Source organism: Oncorhynchus gorbuscha, linkage group LG24 (assembly GCF_021184085.1).
Source record: "Oncorhynchus gorbuscha isolate QuinsamMale2020 ecotype Even-year linkage group LG24, OgorEven_v1.0, whole genome shotgun sequence".
NCBI lineage: Eukaryota > Metazoa > Chordata > Actinopteri > Salmoniformes > Salmonidae > Oncorhynchus > Oncorhynchus gorbuscha.
This window is the reverse complement of record NC_060196.1, coordinates 41572327-41599926: the sequence shown is the minus strand read 5'-3', so window position 1 is coordinate 41599926 and position 27600 is coordinate 41572327. Positions and strand designations below refer to the sequence as shown.

Below are 27600 nucleotides of genomic sequence, written 5' to 3'. Positions count from 1 at the left end.
ACAACACCCTGTCTGTCCTTCACCTTGTTGTTTCACTGAATTATTTATTGCATGAACACTTTTGACAAGTCAGCCAATGCTGCCCTCTGGCAGTGGGATGGGGAACTGTAAAAGTTTAAAAATCCCAGATGTTTTTCTGCAGGGTCCAGAAATACAAGTCATTGCAATTACCATTGTGACATTTACTAGTCTCTCCTGGGAACCTTGATTTGGGTCTGTGTGCTAAGACTAGGCATTTACCAACTGTCAAAGCTTCCATATGCATATACGCCCCCCACTCATAGGAACTCATACAGAGACAGGAGAATAGCAGATATCATTTATTAACCAGAATAACACTAAACAGAGCAAGATTGACTGAGAACAAGTCTCAATGATGATGGGTCTGTTTGAACTGCAGTCCACAGTAGCCACATGTGCCCACTTTAGTTTCTTTATCCTGGAGAAACACACAGACAGAAGACAGCAAACAGACATTAGCACAGTGGAACATCACATCAAATAGACCAATTCACTGTGTAGCGTGAAGCTGAAAAACAGGAACTCTACCTGATGTAAAGGCCTATTCACTTGATTCGTGCAAGCCACCAAGCGTGCCATGACGTCAGGCACAGGGTGAGGTTAAAGTTCAATTTACTTGAACCCAGAAGTGGCACCCACTCCAAAGCACACCTCCATTGAAAAACAATGGCTTGCTTGGTGCAATGCCATTCTTGTATGAGTCATGTGAATTCTATTTAAGATGGACATTTTTTAAACAATATCGCTACGCCCACTCTTGTGCTTGTAATGTGGTCAGAGCTTATGAGCATTACCAGGTTGATGTAGACTCTTGGGTGGCCCAGGGCTCCTCCACCCTCATCACGACACTACTCTAGCTAGTGTGCACCTCGGGGACATGTAGAATAGCTAGTGTACACTTCAGAGAAATGTATAACCACTAGCCAGTGTACACTTCACGGTCATGTAGACTTACTAGAGTATACTAAAGAAATGATTACCAGGTTGATATAGACTTTGGGGTGGCCGAGTGCTCCTCCACCCCCGTCACATGACACCACTCTGGCCTCAACGCCACTGACCGGCTCCTCAGCCACCAGCTTGATGGCAAAGTTCTTGTTCACCTGGAAACACACAGCATTGTAGTCCACTCTGTATTGTAGTAAACATTCACTCTCAGTGGACTGCTCAAGATATGCCTTGTAAATCTATCAATGCCCGGCTTTAGGCCGTATCTCAACAGGTTGTTGTATGAATCAACAGCCCCTTAGCCATACGATTCAACTTCTACACTGAAGTCCCATGGTTGCCATTGATGCCCTTCCAGACTGGATGTAGTTTTACCTCTTTCTGTCGTCCCACGAATCTGGCCCGCCTGGGATCATTTTCATCATACACCTGAAACACCATGCAGACAGACACTGATTAGGAACATCTCTAGTACAACCAGAAATAGCTGGGATTATGATCTACAGTGCCTTGCAAAAGTATTCATACCCCTTGGATTTCTTCACATTTTATTGTGTTACAAAGTAGGATTCAAATGGATTTAATTGTCATTTTTTCCCCAATAATATGCACACAATACTCTGTCAAAGTGGAAGAAAAATGTTAACATTTTAAAAATATGTATTTAAATTATATAACTAAAATATAGTCTTTGCAAATGTATCCAGCTCCCAGAGTCAATACATGTTATAAACACATTCGGCAGCAATTACAGCTGTGCGTCTTCTTAGGGAAAGTGTCTAAGAGCTTTACATAACTAGATTGTGCAATATTAGCCCATACATTTTTTTCAAAAGTCTTGAAAGCTCTGTTAAGGCATTGGGGATCATGGCTAAACAGCAATTTCTTTGACATAGATTTTCAGGCAGATTTAAGTCAAAACTGGAACTTGGCCACTCAGGAACATGTACTGTCTTCTTGGTAAGCAACTCGTGTAGATTTGGCCTTGTGTTGTCGGTTATTGTCCTGCTGAAAGCAGAACAAGGTTTTCCTCTAAGATGTTGCCTGTGTTTAGCTCCATCCCATGTATTTCTATCCTAAAAAAAACAATATTTGCCAATGTCAAGCATAAAGGCTTTGCATTTAGGCTAAAAAAGTGTATTCCTTGGAACTTTTGTCACAGCATTACTTGATTGCCTTGATGCATACAAGATTCATGTTTTGGAATATTTTCATTCTACTTTTCACTCTGGTCTTTTAAGTCATTATTGTAGAATCACTACAATGTTGTTGATCCATCCTCAATTTTTCTTCACAGCCACTGAGCTCTATAGCCGTTTTAAAATCACCAATGGCCTCATGGTAACATCTCTGAGCAGTTTCACTCCTGTCCTGAAGCTCAGTTCAGAAGGACGACTATCTTTGATGTGTCTGGGTGGTTTGATACATCATCCACAGGATAATTATTAACTTGACCATGCTTAAATAGATATTCAATGTCTGATTTGTTATTGTTACCCATCTACCAATCACTGGCCTTCTTTATGACGCTTTCAAAAAAGCTCCCTGGTGTTTGTAGTTGAATCTGTGAATGAAATTACATTCTTGACTGAGAGACCTGACAGATGCATGTATGGGGGACAGAGGAAGGGTTAGAAAAAAGATTAGAAAAATCATGTCAACCCCTATTATTATTATTTCTTCACACAGTGAGTGCATTATGTGATTTGTTAAGCCACATTGTACTCCTGAACTAATGTTTGCTTGCCTAAGCAAATTGGCTGAAAACTTAAGAAACAACTATATTTTAGTGCTCTAATTTGTATTATAAACTGGGTGGTTCGAGCCCTGAATGCTGATTGGTTGACAGCCATGCTATATCAGACTGTAATGTAATGTATACCACATGTATGACAAAAACAATTATTTGTACTGCTCTAATTACGTTGATAACCAGTTTATAATAGCAATAAGGCACCTCAGGGGGTTGTGGTATATGGCCAATATACCACGGCTAAGGGCTGTATCCTGGCACACCGCGATGAGTCGCACATAAGAACAGCCATTAGGGCCAATATACCATGGCTATACCACAACCCCCTGCCTTATTGCTTGATTGATTCATTTATTTATTGTTTTTTTGTTCGATTTTTTTCTTCCACTTTGACATGACAATATTTTGAGTAGCTTGTTGACAAAAAAAAGAAAACATTTTAATCTCACTTTGTCCCATTTAAATGTGAAGAAATCCAAGGGGTATGAATACTTTAAAACGGCACTGTAGATACGAGATAACTGATCACATGTACATGCATTACATGATCCCAGTTTAATTTCATCACAACCATCAATAAAATAGCATACAGGTAGCTATGTACAATGACACTCCAGCAGTTAGCTAAAGTGTCATCTGCCTTTGCTCTGACTAGCTTTGTCTTGACCGAAGTGGCAATGCCTACCGACTGTGAAAACCCCACTACTATAGTGGGTGAGCAGCGAACTCAAAGTTGGACCAAGGGTGCAAATCCTAATTGATATCACCAACATCTAACACTATGCCAAAGGTTTGGTCGCGGTGCAAGTGTGTGCCGTTAGTTCCGAAAATTACATATTTTCAGGGAAGCAAACACACACAAGCCTAACGTTAGAGCCTTAATATACCTGTCCAGTGTGGGTAACTTGCTCTCCAGTGGTCGACACTTCTAGACTGTAGCGCTGTACAGAAAACGCCGATGTCTTCAAAGGTGATACAAACACTTTAGCATTTCTACTGAAGGACAGAATCCGACGCAGCGCGGCCGCCATGTTTAAAATGGACTCTGTACCCAGGAGGCTTTGCAAAGAATAGGGAGATTCTCCGCCCTCCAAATACGTCCGCCTGGTCCAAGTGCCGGGAATCACATTATATTATTCACGAATCGTTTGCAACCAACAGTAACATCATTATCATATTAAGGATTGGATTAGTGTAAAGATGTGGTATTTGATCAATTCAGCAACGCGTTACTGTTGAAATGAAAGCGAGAAAGTGTGTGAAGAACCAACACAGAAACTGCTAACGTTCGTGTGACCGTTCTCAAAGTCACTTACGTCACAGCCAGGAAGAAGCGATTGCTCTGCTAGAGAAGTCCTTCGGTAGTGTTGTGCATTTCAGGGGTTTATTCCCCTATCTAACCCGTTATTGTATATGAAAGGTTGGTGCATATTCATTTACATCCAGAAAGTTATTCTGATCAAGTAATGGTACTTTGCATTTGCCTAATCGGGCAGTTGGAAAGACGATCGCTTGAGAATCGAGCATGAATCATGCGCTGTAAAGCTAGCTGGAATCTGCTGCTAGAGCATACAAAAATGTATATTCTCCAGGATAAGTAAAGCGTAATAAACACTGCACATTATATTTTTATCTGCATTATTGTTGCCTCCTCTCCAGCACCACTCGTAGCTGAAAGGGCAGGATAGCTTTTCATCTATTTGCGTTCACCTGTCATGTTCAGTGATAATGGTGGAATGGGAAGGAGGTATCACAACTCCAAGCAGGTGAAAACAACTCCAAGCAAGTGAACCAAAATATATGTTCTCTCTCTCTCCAGACAGGTGTTGGTGACACCATGGCACCACTCCTGTTATACCGCATCGTCAGCTCCCTAACCTGCCATCTAACCCAGATAACCCGGATCTACCCTAGCACTGCCACCACCATCTCCCGCTGCCTCTCCTCCCTTACATCCTACCCAGCCAGAGGGCTCCTGACCCCGGGTAGACCCATCCAGCCCCTGGCCTCTTCTCCTCGATCTTCTCCCCAGGATGGTGGCTCCCTCCTAGGCCAGTGTCAGCACCTGGCCTGCCTCCAGCCCGCTTCAGGGATGAAAACCAAGAGCGCTCTGAAACGGCGCTGTAAAGATTGCTTCTTTGTGGTACGGCGGGGTCGTCTATTTGTGTTCTGTAAGGCTCACCCCAGACACAAGCAGCGACAGGGGTGAAGAGGAGCAGGGGGTGTATGGTCCTCTAAATTGTTTGTTACTTGAATTGCCACATTAAAGTTTTTGACTGATTGACCTTTTCCAATCCAACTGTCTGTCACCTATCACCACCACCTCCCTGTCTTCTCTCTTTCCCAACAAGTCCCTTCTACTTTTTTAAACTACACAGTGGAGAAGAAGCTATTCTGATACATGTAGTAGTAGCTGGCTAAGTATGGCAGCCTAAATGCACTGTTGCCTCAATGGAGAAAAGGTTGCTACTATGACAGCTAATGCACCTATTCATCATTTAGTGGTTTTAAATAACTTTGATGCTGATCCAATGAAGACACATTTGGTCTCCTAAACCTCGCTGGTGTGATATGTCAGGAATATTTGGTCATGTTTCAATCATCCATAGCTTCCTATCTTTGTCTGCCATTCTTCATTTAATCAGGTAAGTTGACTGAGAACACATTCTCAATTACATCAACAACCTGGGGAATAGTTACAGGAGATGAATGAGACAATTGTAAACTGGGGATGATTAGGTGATTTATGGTATGAGGAACAGCTTGGGAATTTAGCCAGGACACAAGGGTTAACACCCCTACTCTTACAATAAGTGCCATGGGATCTTTAGTGACCACAGAGAGTCAGGACACCCATCTAACTTCCCAATGAGGTATTGGGATATTTTTTTTAGACCTGAGGAAAGAGTTCCTCCTACTAGCTCTCCAACACCACTTCCAGCAGCATCTGGTCTCCCATCTAGGAGACCAGGTCTCCCAAGCAGGACCAACCCTGCTTAGCTTCAGAAGCAAGCCAGCAGTGGGATGCAGGGTGGTATGCTGCTGGGATACCATTCATGGTTACATATCAGAAAGAAGGTGACAAGTGAAAGCTATGTTGAGACTAGTATAGTCTTTTTCCACCTTATGAACTGTAGAAGTCATGTCCAATGCCACATGGTGGTGCTAAAACCTCATAATTATACTGTAGCTTACAAAACACGAACATTAACGCCATAAATATCCTCATACAATACGCAGCAAGGACACACGTGCACAATATCCTCTGCACTCTTCAAGTGTATGCCCTTTCAATAAAGATCTAAAGGTTCTATAGATCTTAATCATTGGGAAAACATTTATTGCTATCACGTTTTTGGTTGCCATGGAGGTCATTTGGAATATCAAATAGGCATATTGCTTTCCTCCACTCTAATCATTTCTATTTCTGGACTCAATTTAATTATATAACTACTCGCTGCAAATGAGTTGCAAAATGAATAGGAAATATAGTCAAGACGCTGACAAGGTTATAAATAATGATTTTAATTCAAATAATAATTGTGTCCTTCAAACTTTGCCTTCGTCAAGAATCCTCCATTTGCAGCAATTACAGCATTGCCAATTTGTTGAGGTAATCTGAAGAGATTTCACCCCATGCTTCCTGAAGCATGTCCCACAAATTGGATGGGCTTGATGGGCACTTCTTAGGGTTGAGATCCGGTGACTGTGCTGGCCACTCCATTATAGACAGAATATCAGCTGACTGCTTCACATTTACATTTAAGTCATTTAGCAGACGCTCTTATCCAGAGCGACTTACAAATTGGCTTCTTCCCTAAATAGTTCTTGAATAGTTTGGAGCTGTGCTTTGGGTCATTGTCCTGTTGTAGGAGGAAATTGGCTCCAATTAAGCGCTGTCCACAGGGTATGGCATGGTATTGCAAAATGGAGTGTTAGCCTTCCTTCTTCAAGATGCCTTTAACCCTGTACAAATCTTCCACTTTATCACCACCAAAGCACTCCCAAACCATCACATTGTCTCCACCATGCTTGACAGATGGCGTCAAGCACTGCTCCAGCATCTTTTCATTTTTTCTGCATCTCACAAATGTTCTTCTTTGTGATCCGAACACCTCAAACTTAGATTCGTCTGTCCATAACACTTTTTTTTCAAATCTTCCTCTGTCCAGTGTTTGTGGTCTTTCGCCCATCTTAATCTTTTCTTTTTATTGGCCAGTCTGAGATATGGCTCTTTCTTTGCAACTCTGCCTAGAAGGCCAGCATCCCAGAGTCGCCTCTTCACTGTTGACGTTGAGACTGGTGTTTTGTGGGTTTTATTTAATGAAGCTGCCAGTTAAGGACTTGTGAGGTGTATGTTTCTCAAACTAGACACTCTAATGTACTTGTCCTCTTGCTCAGTTGTGCACCGGGGCCTCCTACTCCTCTTTCAATTCTGGTTAGAGACAGTTTGCCCTGTTCTGTGAAGGGAGTAGTACACAGCCCTGTATGCGATCTTCAGATTCTTGGCAATTTCTCACGTGGAATAGCCTTCAATTCTCAGAACAAGAATAGAATGACGAGTTTCAGAAGAAAGTTCTTTGTTTCTGGCCATTTTGAGCATGTAATCAAACCCACAAATGCAGATGCTCCAGATACTCAAGTAGTCTAAAGAAGGCTAGTTTTATTGCTTCTTAAATCAGAACAACAGTTTTCAGCTGTGCTAACATAATCACAAAGGGTTTGCTAATGATCAATTAGCCTTTTAAAATTCTAAACTTGGATTAGCTGATACAATGTGTCATTGGAACACAGGAGCGATGGTTGCTGATAATGGGTCTCTGTACGTCTATGTAGATATTCCATTACAAATCTGCCATTTCCACCTACAATAGTCAATTACAACATTAACAATGTCTACACTGTATTTCTGATCAATTTGATGTTATTTTAATGGATAAAAAATTTGCTTTTCTGTAAAAAACAAGGACATTTCTAAGTGACCCCAAACCATTGAATGGTAGTGTATATGTATATACACTATTTTATCAAAGGTATGTGGACACTCCATCAAATTAGGGGATTTGACTATTTCGGCCACACCCGTTGCTGACAGGTGTAATATTGAGCACACAGCCATGCAATCTCCATAGACAAACAGTAACAGTAGAGTGGCCTTATTGAAGAGTTCAGTGACTTTCAACATGGAACTGCCATAGGATGCCACATTTCCAACAAGTAATTTCATCAAATTTCTATCCTGCTAGAGCTGCCCCGGTCAACTGTAAGTACTGGTATTGTGAAGTGGAAATGTCTAAGAACAACAATGACTCAGCCTTGAAGTCATAGGCCACACAAGCTCGCAGAACAGGATCGGCAGAGTGCAGAAGCGCGTAACATTGTCTGTCCTCGGTTGCAACACTCCCTACCGAGTTACAAACTGCCTCTGGAAGCAATGTCAGCACAATTTTCATGGCCAAGCAGCCGCACAGAAGCCTAAGATCACCATGCACAATGACAAGCTTCAGCTGGAGTGGTGTGAAGCTCACCACCATTGGACTCTGGAGCAGTGGAAACACATTCTCTGGAGTAATGAATCACGCTTAACCTCCTGGCAGTTTGATGGACAAATCTGGGTTTGGCAGATGCCAGGAGAATGCTACCTTCCCGAATGCATAGTGCCAACTGTAACGTTTGGTGGAGCAGGAATAATGGTCTGGGGCTGTTATTTATGGTTCAGTCTAGGCCCCTTAGTTCCAGTGAAGGAAAATATTAATGCGACAGCATACAATGGCTTCCAACTTTGTGGTTACAGTTCGGGGAAGGCCCTTTCCGGTTTTAGCATAACAGTCAATCAATCAAATGTATTTACAGTATAAAGCCCTTTTATATCAGCCGATGTAACAAAGTGCTGTACAGAAACCCAGCCTAAAACCCCAAACAGCAAGCAATGCAGATTTAGAAGCACAGTGGCTAGGAAAAACTCCCTAGAAAGGCCGAAACCTAGGAAGAAACCTAGAGAGGAACCAGGCTATGAGGGGTGGCCAGTCCTCTTCTGGCTGTGCCAGGTGGAGATTATAACAGAACATGGCCAAGATGTTCAAATGTTCATAAATGACCAGCATGGTCAAATAATAGGTCTGGGATAGGTAGCACGTCCGGTGAACAGGTCAGGATTCCATAGCCGCAGGCAGAACAGTTGAAACTGGAGCAGCAGCATGGCCAGGTGGACTGGGGACAGCAAGGAGTCATCATGCCAAGTAGTCCTGAGGCAGGGCTCAGGTCCTCCGAGAGAGAGAAAGAAAGAGAGAATTAGAGAGAGCATACTTAAATTCACACAGGACACCGGATAAGACAGGAGAAGTACTCCAGATATAACAAACTGACCCTAGCCCCCCGACACATAAACTACTGCATCATAAATACTGGAGGCTGAGACAGGAGGTGTCAGGAGACATTGTGGCCCCATCCGATGATACCCCCGGACAGGGCCAAACAGGAAGGATATAACCCCACCCACTTTGCCAAAGCACAGCCCCCACACCACTAGAGGGATATCTTCAACTTGTCCGTGTAGTCCAATTTTGGTTTCCAATCTCTCCAAAAGAATGTGGTGATCAATGGTATCAAAAGCAGCACTAAGGTCTAGGAGCACGAGGACAGATGCAGAGCCTCAGTCTGATGCCATTTAAAGGTAATTTACCACCTTCACAAGTGCAGTCTCAGTGCTATGATGGGGTTTAAAACCAGACTGAAGCATTTCATATACATTGTTTGTCTTCAGAAAGGCAGTGAGTTGCTGCGCAATAACCTTTTCTAAAAATGTTAAGAGGAATGGAAGATTCGATATAGGCCGATAGTTTTTTTATATTTTCTGGGTCAAGGTTTGGCTTTTTCAAGAGGTACTTTACTACTGCCACTTTTAGTGAGTTTGGTACACATCCAGTGGATAGAGAACTGTTTATTATGTTCAACATAGGAGGGCCAAGCACAGGAAGCAGCTCTTTCAGTAGTTTAGTTAGAATAGGGTCCAGTATGCAGCTTAAAGGTTTAGAGGCCATGATTATTTTCATCATTGTGTCAAGAGATATAGTACTAAAACACTTGAGTGTCTCTCTTGATCCTAGGTCCTGGCGGAGTTGTGCAGACTCAGGATAACTGAGCTTTGAAGGAATAAGCAGATTTAAAGAGGAGTCCGTAATTTGCTTTCTAATAATCTTGATCTTTTCCTCAAAGAAGTTCATGAATGTATTACTGCTGAACTGAAAGCCATCCTCACTTGGGGAATGCTGCTTTTTAGTTAGCTTTGCGACAGTATCAAAAATACATTTCAGATTGTTCTTATTTTCGTCAATTAAGTTGGAAAATAGGATGATCCAGCAGCAGTACGGGCTCTTCGATACTGCACGGTACTGTCTTTCCAGGCTAGTCGGAAGACTTCCAGTTTGGTGTGGCGCCATTTCCGTTCCAATTTTCTGGAAGCTTGCTTCAGAGCTCGGGTATTTTCTGTATACCAGGGAGCTAATTTCTTATGAGAAATGTTTTTAGGGGTGCAACTGCATCTAGGGTATTGCGCAAGGTTAAATGGAGTTCCTCAGTTAGGTGGTTAACTGATTTTTGTCCTCTGACGTCCTTGGGTAGGCAGAGGGAGTCTGGAAGGGCATCAAGGAATCTGTGTTGTCTGTGAATTTATAGCATGACTTTTGATGCTCCTTGGTTGGGGTCTGAGCAGATTATTTGTTGCAATTGCAAACGTAATAAAATGGTGGTCCGAGAGTCCAGGATTATGAGGAAAAACACTAAGATTCACAACATTTATTCCAGGAATTCAGGGAACTCATTTTTTTTTTGTAAATTGAAATTTGCTATCGTAAATGTTAGCAACACCTCCGCCTTTGCGGGATGCACGGGGGATATGGTCACTCGTGTAACCAGGAGGTGAGGCCTCATTTAACACAGTAAATTCAGTCAGGCCAATCACATCAAGATTATGATCAGTGATTAGTTAATTGACTATAATTGCCTTTGAAGTAAGGGATCTAACATTAAGTAGCCCTATTTTGAGATGTGAGGTATCATGATCTCTTTCAATAATGACAAGAATGGAGGAGGTCTTTATCCTAGTGAGATTGCTAAGGCGAACACCGCCATGTTTAGTTTTGCCCAACCCAGGTTGAGGCACAGACACGGTCTCAATGGGGATAGCTGAGCTGACTACACTGACTGTGCTAGTGGCAGACTCCGCTAAGCTGGCAGGCTGGCTAACAGCCTGCTGCCTGGCCTGCACCCTATTTCATTGTGGAGCTAGAAGAGTTAGAGCCCTGTCTATGTTGGTAGATAAGATCCTCCAGCTAGGATGGAGTCCGTCACTCCTCAGCAGGCCAGGTTTGGCAATCTAGTCTGCTGGAAAGCCACATGAAGAAGAATAATTCTTCTTTAACTGATGACCCTGCTGCCATTTCTCTGATAGGGCCTCTCCTGTCAGATAGAGCTACAACTTTCAAAGAAAATAATTCTAAATTATTATGACATCCAGACTGAATGAACAATAATGTTGAGCTATTTGCTGGATTATTGTCACCTACAGCCACATACAGTTTTTACATATTAAGGTAAACAAGAGAGACCCAAAGACGTCAAACGGAGTAACAAATTGACAGTTGGATCAAGTGAGAGTGCAAGCACTACATCGTCACACTCATATGCACTCAAAGGTATCTGGCACATCTCAAAGACACATTCCAGGAAAAGAGGTCATGTCCCACAAAACTCATATCAGTTGTCCCTGTGTGTGTCTGCCTGTGTCGTGACTCGTGTGTGTATGTGTGTGACATGTGTGCTGAAATTCTGGCACCACTGTAAAAAAGATCCAACACCTTCCAAAGTGGTCAGTGTATGGCTCGCTACTACGCATGCGCAGTCCCAGTACATTGAAATGAGCCATCCTCGCTTCCCCGCCCCACTCAACGAGTTGATGTTTCTCGAGCATACCTATCAGCGCCATCAGTACATGTGTCGCTAGCCTAGAAAGTCGGTTTCAAAGAAGCATTGCCTGTTTATTGTGGAATAGAAAACCCGTTGCGAACTGATAAGTGTTAGTTTATTTGTTTTCAGTTATGAAGTTGCCAGATGAGCAGCATCCTTCCTTGGAGATTAGAGTTAGGTCGGATTTGCCAACCCCTTTCAGAAATCCTTTCGTTCACGAGTTACGATTCACCCCCTTGGAGAAAATCAGGGTAAGCAACCGTTTAACTTTTGTTGAAATCGTATTTCATGAATATTCAAATGTATTCTAATGTTATATTTTGCCAGCCAGTTTGTCAGTTAACGGCACTCTGCTACAGTAGCTATTAGCTAACTAGCATGCTAGTTAGGTACCTGATGTTCTGCACCCACCAAGTTTTCTGTGCGTTTCAAGCGTGCCGCTGCATGTTATGGAAGACGCTGGTAGCTAGAATAATTGGTATATATTGACCATAAACTACATGTAGGGACTAAACTAAAATCTATACATATGGTGTATTTTATGGAGATTTGATTATATCAAGAAGGGTTTTAATTTACTTAACATCAGATAACTTTTTTGTAGCTATTGAATTGGTGATCTTGATTCTCGTAATTTGCATTTCAAACGCTGGCAGTGGATTTCCATGTCCAATAGCAGTTAACTGTAAAACTGTCCTAAATGACTGGGCAGCCTTCACTGAGGCTTGCCAACTGTGGCTTTTGAATAGATCTGGGTCACACAAAAAATGTGTTTGAGCCAAGGAATGGAAAATTGAGTCCCTGTGTTTCCATTAAATGCTCCATGTGTTGTCTTTTGCCCACCTCTCTCACTCTGTCATCTCCCTCTGTCTTCCTTCCATCCTCAATTCAGTTCAAGGGGCTTTATTGGCATGGCAAACATATGTTTACATTGCCAAAGCAAGTGACATAGATAATAAACAAAAGTGAAATAAACAATAAAAAATGTACAGTAAACATTAACTCACAAAAGTTCCAAAAGAACAACGACATTTCAAATGTCATATGTGTATATACAGTGTTGTAATGATGTGCATATAGTACACAAGGGAAAATAAATAAACAGAAATATAGATTGTATTTACAATGGTGTTTGTTCTTCACTGGTTGCCCTTTTCTTGTGGCAACAGGTCACAAATCTTGCTGCTGTAATTGCACACTGGTATTTCAAAAAAAGCTTTTGTATTTATTTGTGCTCCTGCACATTGGCTAACCGGGCTGCTTCTGCATTGTGTCCTGCCACCCACTACCCACCAACCCCTCTTTACGCTACTGCTACTCTGTTCATCATATATGCATAGTCACTTTAACTATATCTACATGTACATACTACCTCAATCAGCCTGACTAACCGGAGTCTGTATTTAGCCTCGCTACTTTTATAGCCTCGCTACTGTATATAGCCTGTCTTTTTACTTGTTGTTTAATTTCTTTACCTACCTATTGTTCACCTAATACCTTTTTTGCACTATTTGTTAGAGCCTGTAAGTAAGCATTTCACTGTAAGGTCTACACCTGTTGTATTCGGCGCATGTGACAAATAAACTTTGATTTGATCACGACAAGAGCGACAACACTACATAAAGAGCATAGCAGCAACACAACATGACAACATGGTAGCAACACAACATGGTAGCAGCATAAAACAGGGCACAGACAACAGCACAAAGGGAAGAAGGTAGAGACAACAATACATCACACAAAGCAGCCACAACTGTCAGTAAGAGTGTCCAATGATTGAGTCTTTGAATGAAGAGATTGAGATAAAACTGTCCAGTTTGAGTGTTTGTTGTAGCTCGTTCCAGTCACTAACTGCAGCGAACTGAAAAGCGAAGCGACCCAGCGATGTGTGTGCTTTGGGGACCTTTAAAAGAATGTGACTGGCAGAACAGGTGTTGTATGTGGAGGATGAGGGATGCAGTAGATATCTCAGATGGATATGGGAGTTTATCAAAATGGGACTTGTTTTGGAATTCTTTGTGGGTCTGTTTTTAATCTGAGGCAAATATGTTTCTCTGATCATACATTTGACAGGAGGTTAGGAAGTACAGCTCAGTTTCCACCTCATTTTGTGGGCAGTGTGCACATGCACATAGCCTGTCTTCTTGAGAGCCATGTCTTCATTCAGCGGCCTTTCTCAATAGCAAGGCTATGCTCACTGAGTCTGTACATAGTCAAAGATTTCCATCATTTTGGGTCAGTCACAGTGGTCAGGTATTCTGCCACTGTGTACTCTCAGTTTAGGGCCAAATAGCATTCTAGTTTGCTCTGTTTTTCTTTAAATTCTTTCCAATGTGTCAAGTAATTATCTTTTTTGTTTTCTCATGATTTGGTTGGGTCTAATTGTTGCTGTCCTGGGGCTCTGTCGGGTCTGGTTGTATTTGTGAACAGAGCCCCCAGGACCAGCTTGCTTAGGGGGCTCTTCTCCAGGTTCATTTCTTTGTTGGTGATTGCTTAGTTATGTAAGGTTTGGGAATTGCTTCCTTTTTAGGTGGTTGTAGAATTTGTAGATAATTAGTGGGTATCTGCATAAATCTGATCTGCATGCATTATTTGTGAATTCTTGGTTGGTGAGTGGAACACCATTATTTTTGTCTTACTGAGATGTACTGTCAGGGCCCAGGTCTGACTGAATCTGTGCAGAAGATCTAGTTGCCGCTTTTGGCCCTCCTTGGTTGGAGACAGAAGCACCAGATCATCAGTCGACATTTGACTTCAGATTCTAGTAGGGTGAGGCCGGGTGCTGCATACTGTTCTAGTGCCCTCGCCAATTCCTTGATGTACATGTTGAAGAGGGTGGGGCTTAAGCTGCATCCCTGTCTCACCCCCCCCCCCTGGCCCTTTGGAAAGATGTGTGTTTTGCCAATTTTAACCATACACTTCTTGTTTGTGTACATGGATTTTATAATTTTGTATGCATTTCCCCAACACCACTTTCCCATGCATTTGTATAGCAGACCATCATGCCAAATTAAGTCTAGCTTTTTTGAAATCAATAAAGTATGAGAGAACTTTGCCTTTGTTTTTTTGTCAGTATAGGTGTGCAGGGTGAACACGTGGTCTGTCTTACTGTAATTTTTTAGTAAAAAGACAATTTGACATTTGCTCAGTACGTTGTTTTGGCTGAGGAAATGTACGAGTCTGCTGTTAATGATAATGCAAAGGATTATTCCATGGTTGCAGTTGACGCATCGCCCCCAGTAGTTATTGTGGTCAAATTTGTCTCCATTTTTGTGGATTGGGCTGATCAGTCCTTGGTTCCAAATATTGGGGAAGATGCCAGAGCTAAGGATGATGTTAAAGAGTTTTAGTATAGCCAATTGGAATTTATGGTCTGTATATTTTGTCATTTAATTTAGGATACCATCAATCCCACAGGCCTTTTTGGGTTGGAGGGTTTGTATTTTGTCCTGCAGTTCATTCACTGTAATTGGAGAATCCAATGGGTTCTTGTTGATTTTAAGATTTGTGTTTGATCATGTATATGTTTTTGCTGTTTGTTCTTTGTTATAGAGCCAAAAAGATTGGAGAAGTGGTTTATCCATGCATCTCTGTTTTGGATAACTCTTTGTTAGTTTAGAGTTTTCCAATTTTCCCAGAAGTGGTTAGATTCTATGGATTTTTCAATTACATTGAGCTGATTTCTGATGTGCTGTTCCTTCTTTTTCCGTAATGTATTTCTGTATTGTTTCAGTGATTCACCATAGTGAAGGCGTAGGCTCAGGTTTTCTGGGTGTCTGTTTTTGGCTGTATCGGTTTCTCAATTTCTTTCTTAGGTTTTTGTTAATTTTCTTTGGCTGTCTGCTTACCTTTTTTAGAACTGATAGGGAAGCTGAGAGGTCAAATATACTGGTTAGGTTTTCTACTGCCAAGTTTACACCTTCACTATTACAGTGACACCTCTCCCTCTATGCTCCCTCAATTTACCTGTCTCTTCCTCTCTCTGTGTATCTAGTAAGAATAATTGACTCTGCCAATATGTGATGGTCAGTCAATCACCAAATCAATATGGTCACATGCACACAGCTGTCCCCTTACTCTCTGTTTAGCCTTTCACACACAGCCTTGGGGCTTGGACATGCAGTTGTCAGTATCTGACCATGCTGCATAGGACAGAATGGCTGTAGCATACGGCATCATTCAGCAAATGATATATTTTGCTTGCACCAAGTCTGTGTGTAGCTAGTTTATTATTCTGATGAGTGTGACATGTGGTTTGTCCTGTTGCTGTTACCAGACATAACTTACTACCATTACAATAACGTTTGACAGTGTACCAATACTCGGCTAGAGTTCTTTCTGGAAGTGCAGGAAATGTGGTTTGTCCCGTTCCTGGCTTCATGGCCTCACTGCTCTCTCACAGCCCCAGGACCAGGGTGTGTCCCAGTCACTCATCCATATACTGTTCACTACAGCAACGCTCTCCAATCCTGTTCCTGGAGAGCTACCCTCCTGTAGGTTTTCACTCCAACCCCAGTTGTAACTAATCGGATTCAGCTTATCAACCAGCTAATTATTGGAATCGGGTGTGCTAGGTTGGAGTGTTTTGTTTGTATTTTCTTTCACCTTTATTTAACCAGGTAGGCCAGTTGAGAACAAGTTCTCATTTACAACTGCGACCTGACCAAGATAAAGCAAAGTAGTGCAACACAAACGACAACGCAGAGTTATACATGGAATAAACAAACGTACAGTCAATAACACAATAGAAAAGTCTATATACAGTGTGTGCAAATGAAGATTAGGGGGGTAAGGAAATAAATAGGCCGTAGTGGCGAAGTCATTCCAATTTAGCATTAATACTGGAGTGTGAACTAGAGGTTGACCGACTATGATTTTTCAACGCAGAGTCCGATTATTGGAGGACCAAAAAAAGCCGATACTGATTTAATTGGACAATTTTTATAAATATTTGTAATAATCACAATTACAACAATACTTGAATGAATAATGATGATTTTTATTTGAACTTAATATAATACATAAAATCTATTTAGTCTCAAATAAATAATGATACATGTTCAATTTGGTTTAAATAATGCAAAAACAAAGTGTTGGAGAAGAAAGTTAAAGTGCAATATGTTCCATGTCAAATAAAGTTCCTAGCTCAGATATATGTAAAGCTGGTGGTTCAATATTCCCAGTTAAGAAGTTTTAGGTTGTAGTTTTTAGGTTGTAGATATTATAGGAATTATGACGCGTCGACTATTTCTCTCTATACCATTTGTATATCGTATAGCTTTGACTATTGAATGTTCTTATAGGTACTATAGTATTGCCAGGCAAATCTCGGGAGTTCATAGGCTTGAAGTCATAAACAGCGCTGTGCTTCAAGCATTGCTAAGAGCTGCTGGCAAAACGCAGTCCAGTGCTGTTTGAATTCATTCTTACGAGCCTGTTGCTGCCTACTACCGCTCAGACTGCTCTATCAAATGTCAAATCATAGTCTTAATTATAATAGAATAAACGCAGAAATACGAGCCTTTGATCATTAATATGCTCCGGAAAGTATCACTTTGAAAACAAAACATTTATTCTTTCAGTAAAATACGGAACCGTTCCGCATTTTATTGAATGGTTGGCTAACCTAAGTCTAAATATTTCTGTTACATTGCACAACCTTCAATGTTATGTCATAATTATGTACAATTCTGGCAAATTAATTACGGTCTTCACACAGTTCGCAAGGAGCCAGGCGGCCCAAACTGTTGCATATACCCTGACTCTGCTTGCACTGAACACAAGAGAAGTGACACGATTTCCATAGTTAATATTGGCTGCTAACATGAATTTATTTTAACTAAATATGCAGGTTTAAAAAATATATACGTCTGTGTATTGATTTTAAGAAAGGCATTGATGTTTATGGTTAGGTACATTTGTGAAACGATTGTGCTTTTTTCACATGTGCTTTTGTGAAATGACCCGTTTGGCGAAGTTGAAGTAGGCTGTGATTCGATGATAAATGAACAGGCACCACATTGATTATATGTAACGTGGGACAAGCTAGTTAACTACACATGGTTGATGATATTACTAGGTTAACTAGTGATTATGTGAAGATTGATTGTTTTTTATGAGAACTTTAATGCTAGCTAGCAACTTACCGTGGCTCCTTGCAGCCACAAGGTCCTTTTGACGCTGCACTCGCATAACAGGTGGTCAGCCTGCCACGCAGTATCCTCGTGGATTGCAATGCAGTCGATTACCGATTTGTAATAACTTGAAATCAGCCCTAATTAATCGGTCGACCACTAGTGTGAACCTACAGGACAGTTGATCTCCAGGAACAGGGTTGGAGAGCCCTGCTCTACAAGGTCAGGAAACTGGCCTCCATTTTGGCACAGAACATTTTGTGCCAGCAGTGGAAGATAAACACGGCAAACAAGTTTACTCCTGCAGCAGGAGGCTTGCTTTACACACACAAACTGCACACAGAGACGAGGGGCAGAACAGGACTCCATAAAGGAGCAGAAACGATTGAGACTTTGGAACAGCGTTCAGCTTCTGAATCTGGTGCTAATTATTCCAGTCTCTGGATCTAGGCCAAGCCTCAGGAAATGTGCATTTCTATTCAACTGTATCATGAGCACGTTGACCTTTTACATTTTTGTTGTTGTTGTATTTCTTAGAAGACAGTGTATCCAGTTGCATGTTTCTATCAAAGATTAGCTCGAAATGATTGTTAAACTCAGATCAAGGTCATAGTTAGGCTAGTTGGACAAAAAGGTGCTGGAGGCTACTTGGGCCTATCAGAGATGTGAAGGTTGCTAGTTGAGTCTGTAAACTGTAGCAGGTGTCTAGTCTTGTTCTCACTAGCCTACTACCTGCTGTTACTGTGACGGTGTCAGGGTGTTTTCTGTTCTATGTACACACACAGGTTCATTTAAGAACCGTCTCTCTCTGCCTGAACATAAACGCTACTTCCCTTCGCTGCTGACAACAGATCCTTATGACTGGGTGATGTGTGTGTCTGTCACACCAACACGTGTAACCACATTCCTCCCTCGGGCCTCTCTCGCTCTCTCCCAGATGTCCTGTTTTGAAGAGGAGGTTACAAAACAACAAAAACACCCCATATGAGTTAACGTCACAATGAACCAAATAAAGATGTCACTCACTTATTGAACAGCTGAGGGGTCTGTATTGTAGTGAGTTGTCTCGGTCTGCCATTTTGCCTAATGATAGGCTTTGCATTCTTTGAGGTGTGTGTGTGTGTTGACATTAGGGTTAGTTTTGTATTTGTAGGATCCCCATTAGCTGCTACAAATTCATAACGTTTGTCATAATTAGTTAAAACTAAAATGTTGAGCAATGTAATAAAGTAAATACTTTTCAAATAAGTTACCTTACACGCCATGTTGGCTGACAATGTGTTCCTTAAGAACCACATAGCATATCATTAGAGCAGTATATACCGGTATGTTAGCTAGTTGCCTAATGTTAGTTGGCTACTTGTACATCAAACTTGCCAGTATATTAACTATATGCTATCTAACTACCCAACGTTTATTGACCTGATTATTCCCGTCATTCTTAGCTAAATGGTATAGTCATTGTGCGTTCTCAATGGACATTCGGGTGCTTTCATAAATTCACTCTGGCTATCTACTCCGATTTCAGATCACTCTCGTCTGAGTGCACCAGAGTGCAGAATAATGCATTTATGAGCACTCCATGTCCGTTGACTATGGCTGCTGTTAGTAAACGTCGGCAAAAAAGCGTAATTAAGTCACCAACGCTATGGATAACATGACAACTGCCTAACCAGCTCTGCAAGTGCAAGTAAAATTGTCAGTGGTCTCATTTGTCTGGAAGAAGCTAGCCAACGTTAGCTTGGGTGCTTGACTGCCGCTGTAAGGTCAGAACGCTCAAATGAACTCTACTCCTTGGCCGGTGTTTCCAGTGTGCGCTCCGAGAGTGAATCAGTTTACAAATGGACCATCTGTCAACAAGCTCTGAATTTACGATTATTATCGATTATTTAGGATAAAAACAACTTGAGGATTGATTCTAAACTTCGTTTGACATGTTTCTATGAACTTTACGGATACTTTTTGGAATTTTCGTCTGTCTCTTTTGACCGCATTTGAGCCATTGTTACTGAACAAAACGCGCCAAAAACTGGAGGTTTTTGGATATAAAGAGGGACTTTATCGAACATGACAAACATTTATTGTGTAACTGGGAGTCTTGTGAGTGCAACCATACGAAGATCATCAAAAGTAAGTGATTAATTTGATTGCTATTTCTGACTTTCGTGACTAGTCTACTTGGCTGGTTACTGTTTCTAATGTTTTGTGTGCTGAGCGCTGTCCTCCGATAATCGCATGGTTTGCTTTCCGTAAAGCCTTTTTGAAATCTGACATGGCGGCTGGATTAACAACAAGTTAAGCTTTGTTTTGATGTATTGCACTTGTGATTTCATGAAAGTTAAATATTTATAGTAATTCAATTTGAATTTGGCACTCTGCAATTTCACCGAAAGTTGTCGAGGTGGGACGCTAGTTTCAGTGTTACTTGCCTCGACACGAGCATAGAAGTTGTTTAGCTCGACTTGTAGGCACGTGTCACTGGGCGACTCTCGGCTGTGCTTCCCTTTTTGTAGTCTGTAATAGTTTGCAGGCCCTGCTACATCCAACGAGCATTGGTGAATCGTACTACACCAGCAATCTTAGTCCTGTATTGATGCTTTGCCTGTTTTGATGGTTTCTCGGAGGGTATAGCGGGATTTCTTCTAAGCTGCCAGGTTAGAGTCCCGCTCCTTAAAAGCCGCAGCTCTACCCTTTAGCTCAGTGCGACTGTGACCTGTAATGCATGATTTATGATTAGGGTATGTTTATTTTTATTTCACATTTATTTACACAACAAGTTCTCATTTACAACTGTGGCCTGGCCAAGAATAAAGCAAAGCAGTTTGACACATACAACAACACAGTTACACATGGAATAAACAAACATACAGTCAATAATACAGCTGAAGAAAATCTATATACAGTGAGTGCAACTGAGGTGAGATAAGGACGGTAAAGGCAATAAATAGGCTGCGGTTGGAGCGAGTGGTCGCATCTGCACGTCGCTCCAACGGGTAGTATAACTTTTTCATTATATTTCATTATATCACAACGGTTTGATTTGTCTTATCTTAGCAATTTCTTCTCAGCTAGCTACATAGCCGTCTTTGTATCAAAGATAATTGCGTAATTATCGTATTTCGCCGTCCTAACGTAGTCTTCACTAGCCAGCTAGCTAACGTCCACTGATTAGCTGCACTGGAGAAACTGTTACACTCAACTGAACGACTTGATTAGTTTAGTGTTAGCTAGCTACATAGCTGTCTTTGCTGTCTTCGTATCATCGTATCATCGTATCCAAGATAATTGTGTTGTTTAGGTTTAGAGTGTGTAGTCTTAGAGTGATTATCTTAATTTACCGAGGTTAGCTAGCCAGCTATTTGTCGTCCTTAACGTAGGTGACTCTGCTAGCTAGCCAACAGCTAGCCAACGCTAGCCAACGTCTTCTGTATAGAACTCAACTACCCGGTCGCATTCACAGGTTGTATCACATTTTCACTTCATTTTCATTACAGTACAACGGTTTGATTTGTTTGATCGTAGCTAGCTACTTAGCTAGCTACATAGCCGTCTTTGTATCAAAGATAATTGTGTAGTCTAGAGCGATTTTCTAGGTTCGCTAGCCATCTATTGTCGTTCTTTTAACGCAACGTAACGTAAACAACACTGCTAGCTAGCCTGCTAGCCCCCGAATAGCAACACTGCAGAAACTATTACACTCAACGGAACGACTTGATTAGTGTAGTGTCAACAACGCAGCCACTGCCAGCTAGCCTACTTCAGCAGTACTGTATCATTTTAATCATTTTAGTCAATAAGATTCTTGCTACGTAGCTTAACTTTCTGAACATTCGAGACGTGTAGTCCACTTGTCATTCCAATCTCCTTTGCATTAGCGTAGCCTCTTCTGTAGCCTGTCAACTATGTGTCGGTTTATCCCTGTTCTCTCCTCTCTGCACAGACCATACAAACGCTCCTCACCGCGTGGCCGCGCCACCCTACTTTGGTGGTCCCAGCGCGCACGACCCACGTGGAGTTCCAGGTCTCCGGTAGCCTCTGGAACTGCCAATCTGCGGTCAACAAGGCAGAGTTCATCTCAGCCTATGCCTCCCTCCAGTCCCTCGACTTCTTGGCCCTGACGGAAACATGGATCACCACAGACAACACTGCTACTCCTACTGCTCTCTCTTCGTCCGCCCACGTGTTCTCGCACACCCCGAGAGCGTCTGGTCAGCGGGGTGGTGGCACCGGGATCCTCATCTCTCCCAAGTGGTCATTCTCTCTTTCTCCCCTTACCCATCTGTCTATCGCCTCCTTTGAATTCCATGCTGTCACAGTTACTAGCCCTTTCAAGCTTAACATCCTTATCATTTATCGCCCTCCAGGTTCCCTCGGAGAGTTCATCAATGAGCTTGATGCCTTGATAAGCTCCTTTCCTGAGGACGGCTCACCTCTCACAGTTCTGGGCGACTTTAACCTCCCCACGTCTACCTTTGACTCTTTCCTCTCTGCCTCCTTCTTTCCACTCCTCTCCTCTTTTGACCTCACCCTCTCACCTTCCCCCTACTCACAAGGCAGGCAATACGCTCGACCTCATCTTTACTAGATGCTGTTCTTCCACTAACCTCATTGCAACTCCCCTCCAAGTCTCCGACCACTGCCTTGTATCCTTTTCCCTCTCGCTCTCATCCAACACCTCCCACACTGCCCCTACTCGGATGGTATCGCGCCGTCCCAACCTTCGCTCTCTCTCCCCGCTACTCTCTCCTCTTCCATCCTATCATCTCTTCCCTCCGCTCAAACCTTCTCCCACCTATCTCCTGATTCTGCCTCCTCAACCCTCCTCTCCTCCCTCTCTGCATCCCTTGACTCTCTATGTCCCCTATCCTCCAGGCCGGCTCGGTCCTCCCCTCCCGCTCCGTGGCTCGATGACTCATTGCGAGCTCACAGAACAGGGCTCCGGGCAGCCGAGCGGAAATGGAGGAAAACTCGCCTCCCTGCGGACCTGGCATCCTTTCACTCCCTCCTCTCTACATTTTCCTCCTCTGTCTCTGCTGCTAAAGCCACTTTCTACCACGCTAAATTCCAAGCTGCTGCCTCTAACCCTAGGAAGCTCTTTGCCACCTTCTCCTCTCTCCTGAATCCTCCGCCCCCTCCCCCTCCTCCCTCTCTGCAGATGACTTCGTCAACCATTTTGAAAAGAAGGTCGACGACATCCGATCCTCGTTTGCTAAGTCAAACGACACTGCTGGTTCTGCTCACACTGCCCTACCCTGTGCTCTGACCTCTTTCTCCCCTCTCTCTCCAGATGAAATCTCGCGTCTTGTGACGGCCGGCCGCCCAACAACCTGCCCGCTTGACCCTATCCCCTCCTCTCTTCTCCAGACCATTTCCGGAGACCTTCTCCCTTACCTCACCTCGCTCATCAACTCATCCCTGACCGTTGGCTACGTCCCTTCCGTCTTCAAGAGAGCGAGAGTTGCACCCCTTCTGAAAAAACCTACACTCGATCCCTCCGATGTCAACAATTACAGACCAGTATCCCTTCTTTCTTTTCTCTCCAAAACTCTTGAACGTGCTGTCCTTGGCCAGCTCTCCCGCTATCTCTCTCTGAATGACCTTCTTGATCCAAATCAGTCAGGTTTCAAGACTAGTCATTCAACTGAGACTGCTCTCCTCTGTATCACGGAGGCGCTCCGCACTGCTAAAGCTAACTCTCTCTCCTCTGCTCTCATCCTTCTAGATCTATCGGCTGCCTTCGATACTGTGAACCATCAGATCCTCCTCTCCACCCTCTCCGAGTTGGGCATCTCCGGCGCGGCCCACGCTTGGATTGCGTCCTACCTGACAGGTCGCTCCTACCAGGTGGCGTGGCGAGAATCTGTCTCCTCACCACGCGCTCTCACCACTGGTGTCCCCCAGGGCTCTGTTCTTGGCCCTCTCCTATTCTCGCTATACACCAAGTCACTTGGCTCTGTCATAACCTCACATGGTCTCTCTTATCATTGCTATGCAGACGACACACAATTAATCTTCTCCTTTCCCCCTTCTGATGACCAGGTGGCGAATCGCATCTCTGCATGTCTGGCAGACATATCAGTGTGGATGACGGATCACCACCTCAAGCTGAACCTCGGCAAGACGGAGCTGCTCTTCCTCCCGGGGAAGGACTGCCCGTTCCATGATCTCGCCATCACGGTTGACAACTCCATTGTGTCCTCCTCCCAGAGCGCCAAGAACCTTGGCGTGATCCTGGACAACACCCTGTCGTTCTCAACTAACATCAAGGCGGTGGCCCGTTCCTGTAGGTTCATGCTCTACAACATCCGCAGAGTACGACCCTGCCTCACACAGGAAGCGGCGCAGGTCCTAATCCAGGCACTTGTCATCTCCCGTCTGGATTACTGCAACTCGCTGTTGGCTGGGCTCCCTGCCTGTGCCATTAAACCCCTTCAACTCATCCAGAACGCCGCAGCCCGTCTGGTGTTCAACCTTCCCAAGTTCTCTCACGTCACCCCGCTCCTCCGTTCTCTCCACTGGCTTCCAGTTGAAGCTCGCATCCGCTACAAGACCATGGTGCTTGCCTACGGAGCTGTGAGGGGAACGGCACCTCAGTACCTCCAGGCTCTGATCAGGCCCTACACCCAAACAAGGGCACTGCGTTCATCCACCTCTGGCCTGCTCGCCTCCCTACCACTGAGGAAGTACAGCTCCCGCTCAGCCCAGTCAAAACTGTTCGCTGCCCTGGCCCCCCCAATGGTGGAACAAACTCCCTCACGACGCCAGGACAGCGGAGTCAATCACCACCTTCCGGAGACACCTGAAACCCCACCTCTTTAAGGAATACCTAGGATAGGTTAAGTAATCCCTCTCACCCCACCCCCCCCCTAAGTTTTAGATGCACTATTGTTAAGTGACTGTCCCACTGGATGTCATAAGGTGAATGCACCAATTTGTAAGTCGCTCTGGATAAGAGCGTCTGCTAAATGACTTAAATGTAATGTAAATGTAGGCCATGGTGGCGAAGTAATTACAATATACAAATTAAACATTGGAGTGATTGATGTGCAGAAGATGAATGTGCAAGTAGAGATACTGGGGTGCAAAGGAGCAAGATAAATAAATACAGTATGGGGATGAGGTAGTTGGATGGGCTATTTGCAGATGGGCTATGTACAGGTGCAGTGATCTGTGAGCTGCTCTGACAGCTGGTGCTCTAAGCTAGTGAGGGAGATATGAGTCTTCAGCTTCAGTGATTTTTGCCAATGACTGGAAGGAACTGCACCAGAGAACTGGAAGGAAAGGCAGCCAAAGTAGGAATTGGCTTTGGATGTTTCTCAAGTGAAAAAATGTGCATGAAAACGAGTAGTCTCTCATTAAATGACATCAAACACAAGAGGTCCCTTCGTTGAAGAATCCCCATTGTTGACCAATCACCAACGAAGGGGCATAGACTTCGGCTACCGAACTTCGGCTTGCCTCGAAAGAAGTGTCGAAGACCAAGCGAACAAAGGCATCACATGTCATAATATATGCACAAACTGTTTGGGATGGGAAGCATGCAGACACCCTTTTTAGAGGGCAGCAAGATGCTTGCCTGCTGGGTGAACTCCACCCCTACGTGTGTGTAGTGGGGGAGATGCACATGGGCAAGGGCCATTAGGGAAAGGCTTCTCAACCCCTACACATGCGGACAAATGCACACACGCACTCTTAGGGGTGGGTATTTGTCCGCATGTGTAGGGGTTGAGAAGCCTTTCCCTAATGGCCCTTGCCAACCGTGGAGGAGGGAAGTGTGTGCTGTGCATTTTTAGGAAACAAAAGGCTTGCATCTAGTCTCTCTTGCATGCCTCCTCTCTCTCTCACACACGTCCACTGAGTCTCCTCCTGAATAGTTCACACCACAAAGCTTTCCTTTTTAACTCCTTGAATCCTCCCTCGCAACCACCATGGAGACCAGCTCACAAGAGTGCCAGTTGTAGAACACAACCCCTCGCTCTTTGCCCTAATCCTTTGGAATTAGCGGAAATGAAGGGTCCAGATAGGTAGAGGTTGAAATTACCTTCATTTTGAAACTCATCTGAAAATCAAGGACAGTTTTAATTTTATCTCAATGACTTCACCAGCCAATTCTATATTAACACCCAAAATGATTTTGCTAGTGTATCTTAGCTAACAGTTATTACATCTATAGGGTTTGCTATACTTCCAGGATCACAAGATGGCTAGCTAGTGGCCTTGGAGGTTTCCCGGGTGATGTGATGAGAATCTGAGGAAGATATGCAACTTGTAACACACTTTTTAAGATGAGTGTTACAATGTATCTTTTTTTTTTAGTAGTGGGAACGATACTCCGCTGCCAAATGATTGTAAGGGAAACACTGATTCTACAGGAGGGACGGGTAGTCATAATTCTGGTAATGGAGTTAACCTCAGTAGAATGGCTTCTAATATTTGTTATTATGCTGTTTGGATGGGTCCATTTATAGAAGGGGGTGGTGGTGGTCAGGGTGGATCGTTAGGTGTTTTGGGGAAGGGGGGGGGGTCATAAACCAGCCCTATTAGTGTTTATTTATCTGGCCATGCTTTCTGCACCTGGGGCTCACACAGATGGATGGAGAAAGGGATTCAAGCAGAGAGAGGGGGAGAAGAGAAGGAATAGAGTCCCCTGGGAAATGAAAGACCACATTGTAATATAGGCAGGCAGAGAGAGAGAGGGGAGAGAAGGAATACAAGTCCCTTGGGAAATGAAAGAAGACCACATTGTAATATAGGGAGGAGAAGAGAAGGAATAGAGTCCCCTGGGAAATGAAAGAAGACCACATTGTAATATAGGCAGGCAGAGAGAGAGGGAAGAGAAGGAATACAAGTCCCCTGGGAAATGAAAGAAGAGCACATTGTAATATAGGCAGGCAGAGAGAGAGAGAGGGGAGAGAAGGAATACAAGTCCCTTGGGAAATGAAAGAAGACCACATTGTAATATAGGGAGGAGAAGAGAAGGAATACAAGTCCCCTGGGAAATGAAAGAAGACCACATTGTAATATAGGCAGGCAGAGAGAGGGAAGAGAAGGAATACGAGTCCCCTGGGAAATGAAAGAAGACCACATTGTAATATAGGCAGACAGAGAGAGGGAAGAGAAGGAATACGAGTCCCCTGGGAAATGAAAGAAGACCACATTGTAATATAGGGAGGAGAAGAGAAGGAATAGAGTCCACTGGGAAATGAAAGAAGACCACATTGTAATGTAGGCAGGCAGAACGAGGGGGGTGGAGAGGGGGATAGATATATTTATAGAGAAAGCAATAGAGAGAACCGTGCAGTATTGTGAGAACAACAACACCTTACTGTAAAAGACAGAAGAGGGATAAGAGGTCTCCAGATGATGGGTAGAAGAATAGAGGGGGGTGGGATCTTAAATGACAGTGGGCCTTGACATTGTGACCCTGTTATTTGGAGTGATGGCATACAACCATATGCCTTCTAAGGGTGTGACATTTCAATAGTTATCTGCTTTGACCTTAATGATGTAAGCATAAATTAATTTGATACTAAATTAACTTATTTTTATTTAAACCTGAAATCACATTGGATAGTTTCTTTTGTAATTTTTATAGCGTTTCTGTATGAGCTGTTGTGATCATGCTTACATAAGGAGCATAGAGTAAACAAGGAGAAAGCTAGGAGGGATGACTAGTTGTATGTCTGTCATTGCTGGATGGTCTTCTTCAACAGAGCAGTTCTTTATGGGTCAATCCAACTTCACAGAAAGAGATTCTTTCCCTGATGAAATGTGATCATT

At 43.2% G+C, this 27600-nt stretch overlaps 3 protein-coding genes across 3 annotated transcripts in view; 2 read left to right on the top strand and 1 right to left on the bottom strand.

The window, feature by feature from the left end:
• Nucleotides 1-305: 305 nt before the first annotated feature.
• On the bottom strand, nucleotides 306-3978 carry ndufs6 (NADH:ubiquinone oxidoreductase subunit S6). The gene is made up of 4 exons (XM_046326943.1): nucleotides 3610-3978; nucleotides 1345-1398; nucleotides 1002-1124; nucleotides 306-439 (listed from the first exon to the last, which is right to left on the bottom strand). Exons 1-4 carry the CDS (start codon nucleotides 3751-3753, stop codon nucleotides 371-373), a joined length of 390 nt encoding a protein of 129 aa, XP_046182899.1. The 5' UTR covers nucleotides 3754-3978; the 3' UTR covers nucleotides 306-370.
• mrpl36 (mitochondrial ribosomal protein L36) lies at nucleotides 3806-5003 on the top strand. Its single transcript, XM_046326944.1, has 2 exons — nucleotides 3806-4142; nucleotides 4542-5003. Exon 2 carries the CDS (start codon nucleotides 4560-4562, stop codon nucleotides 4929-4931), a length of 372 nt encoding a protein of 123 aa, XP_046182900.1. The 5' UTR covers nucleotides 3806-4142; nucleotides 4542-4559; the 3' UTR covers nucleotides 4932-5003.
• Nucleotides 5004-11656: 6653 nt separating this feature from the next.
• lpcat1 (lysophosphatidylcholine acyltransferase 1) overlaps nucleotides 11657-27600 on the top strand; it is a 30207-nt gene continuing 14263 nt past the window's right edge. Inside the window, exon 1 of the mRNA XM_046326930.1 lies at nucleotides 11657-11937. Coding sequence (XP_046182886.1) covers nucleotides 11818-11937 — 120 coding nt within the window. The 5' untranslated portion in view covers nucleotides 11657-11817. The remainder of the gene's footprint in view (nucleotides 11938-27600) is intronic.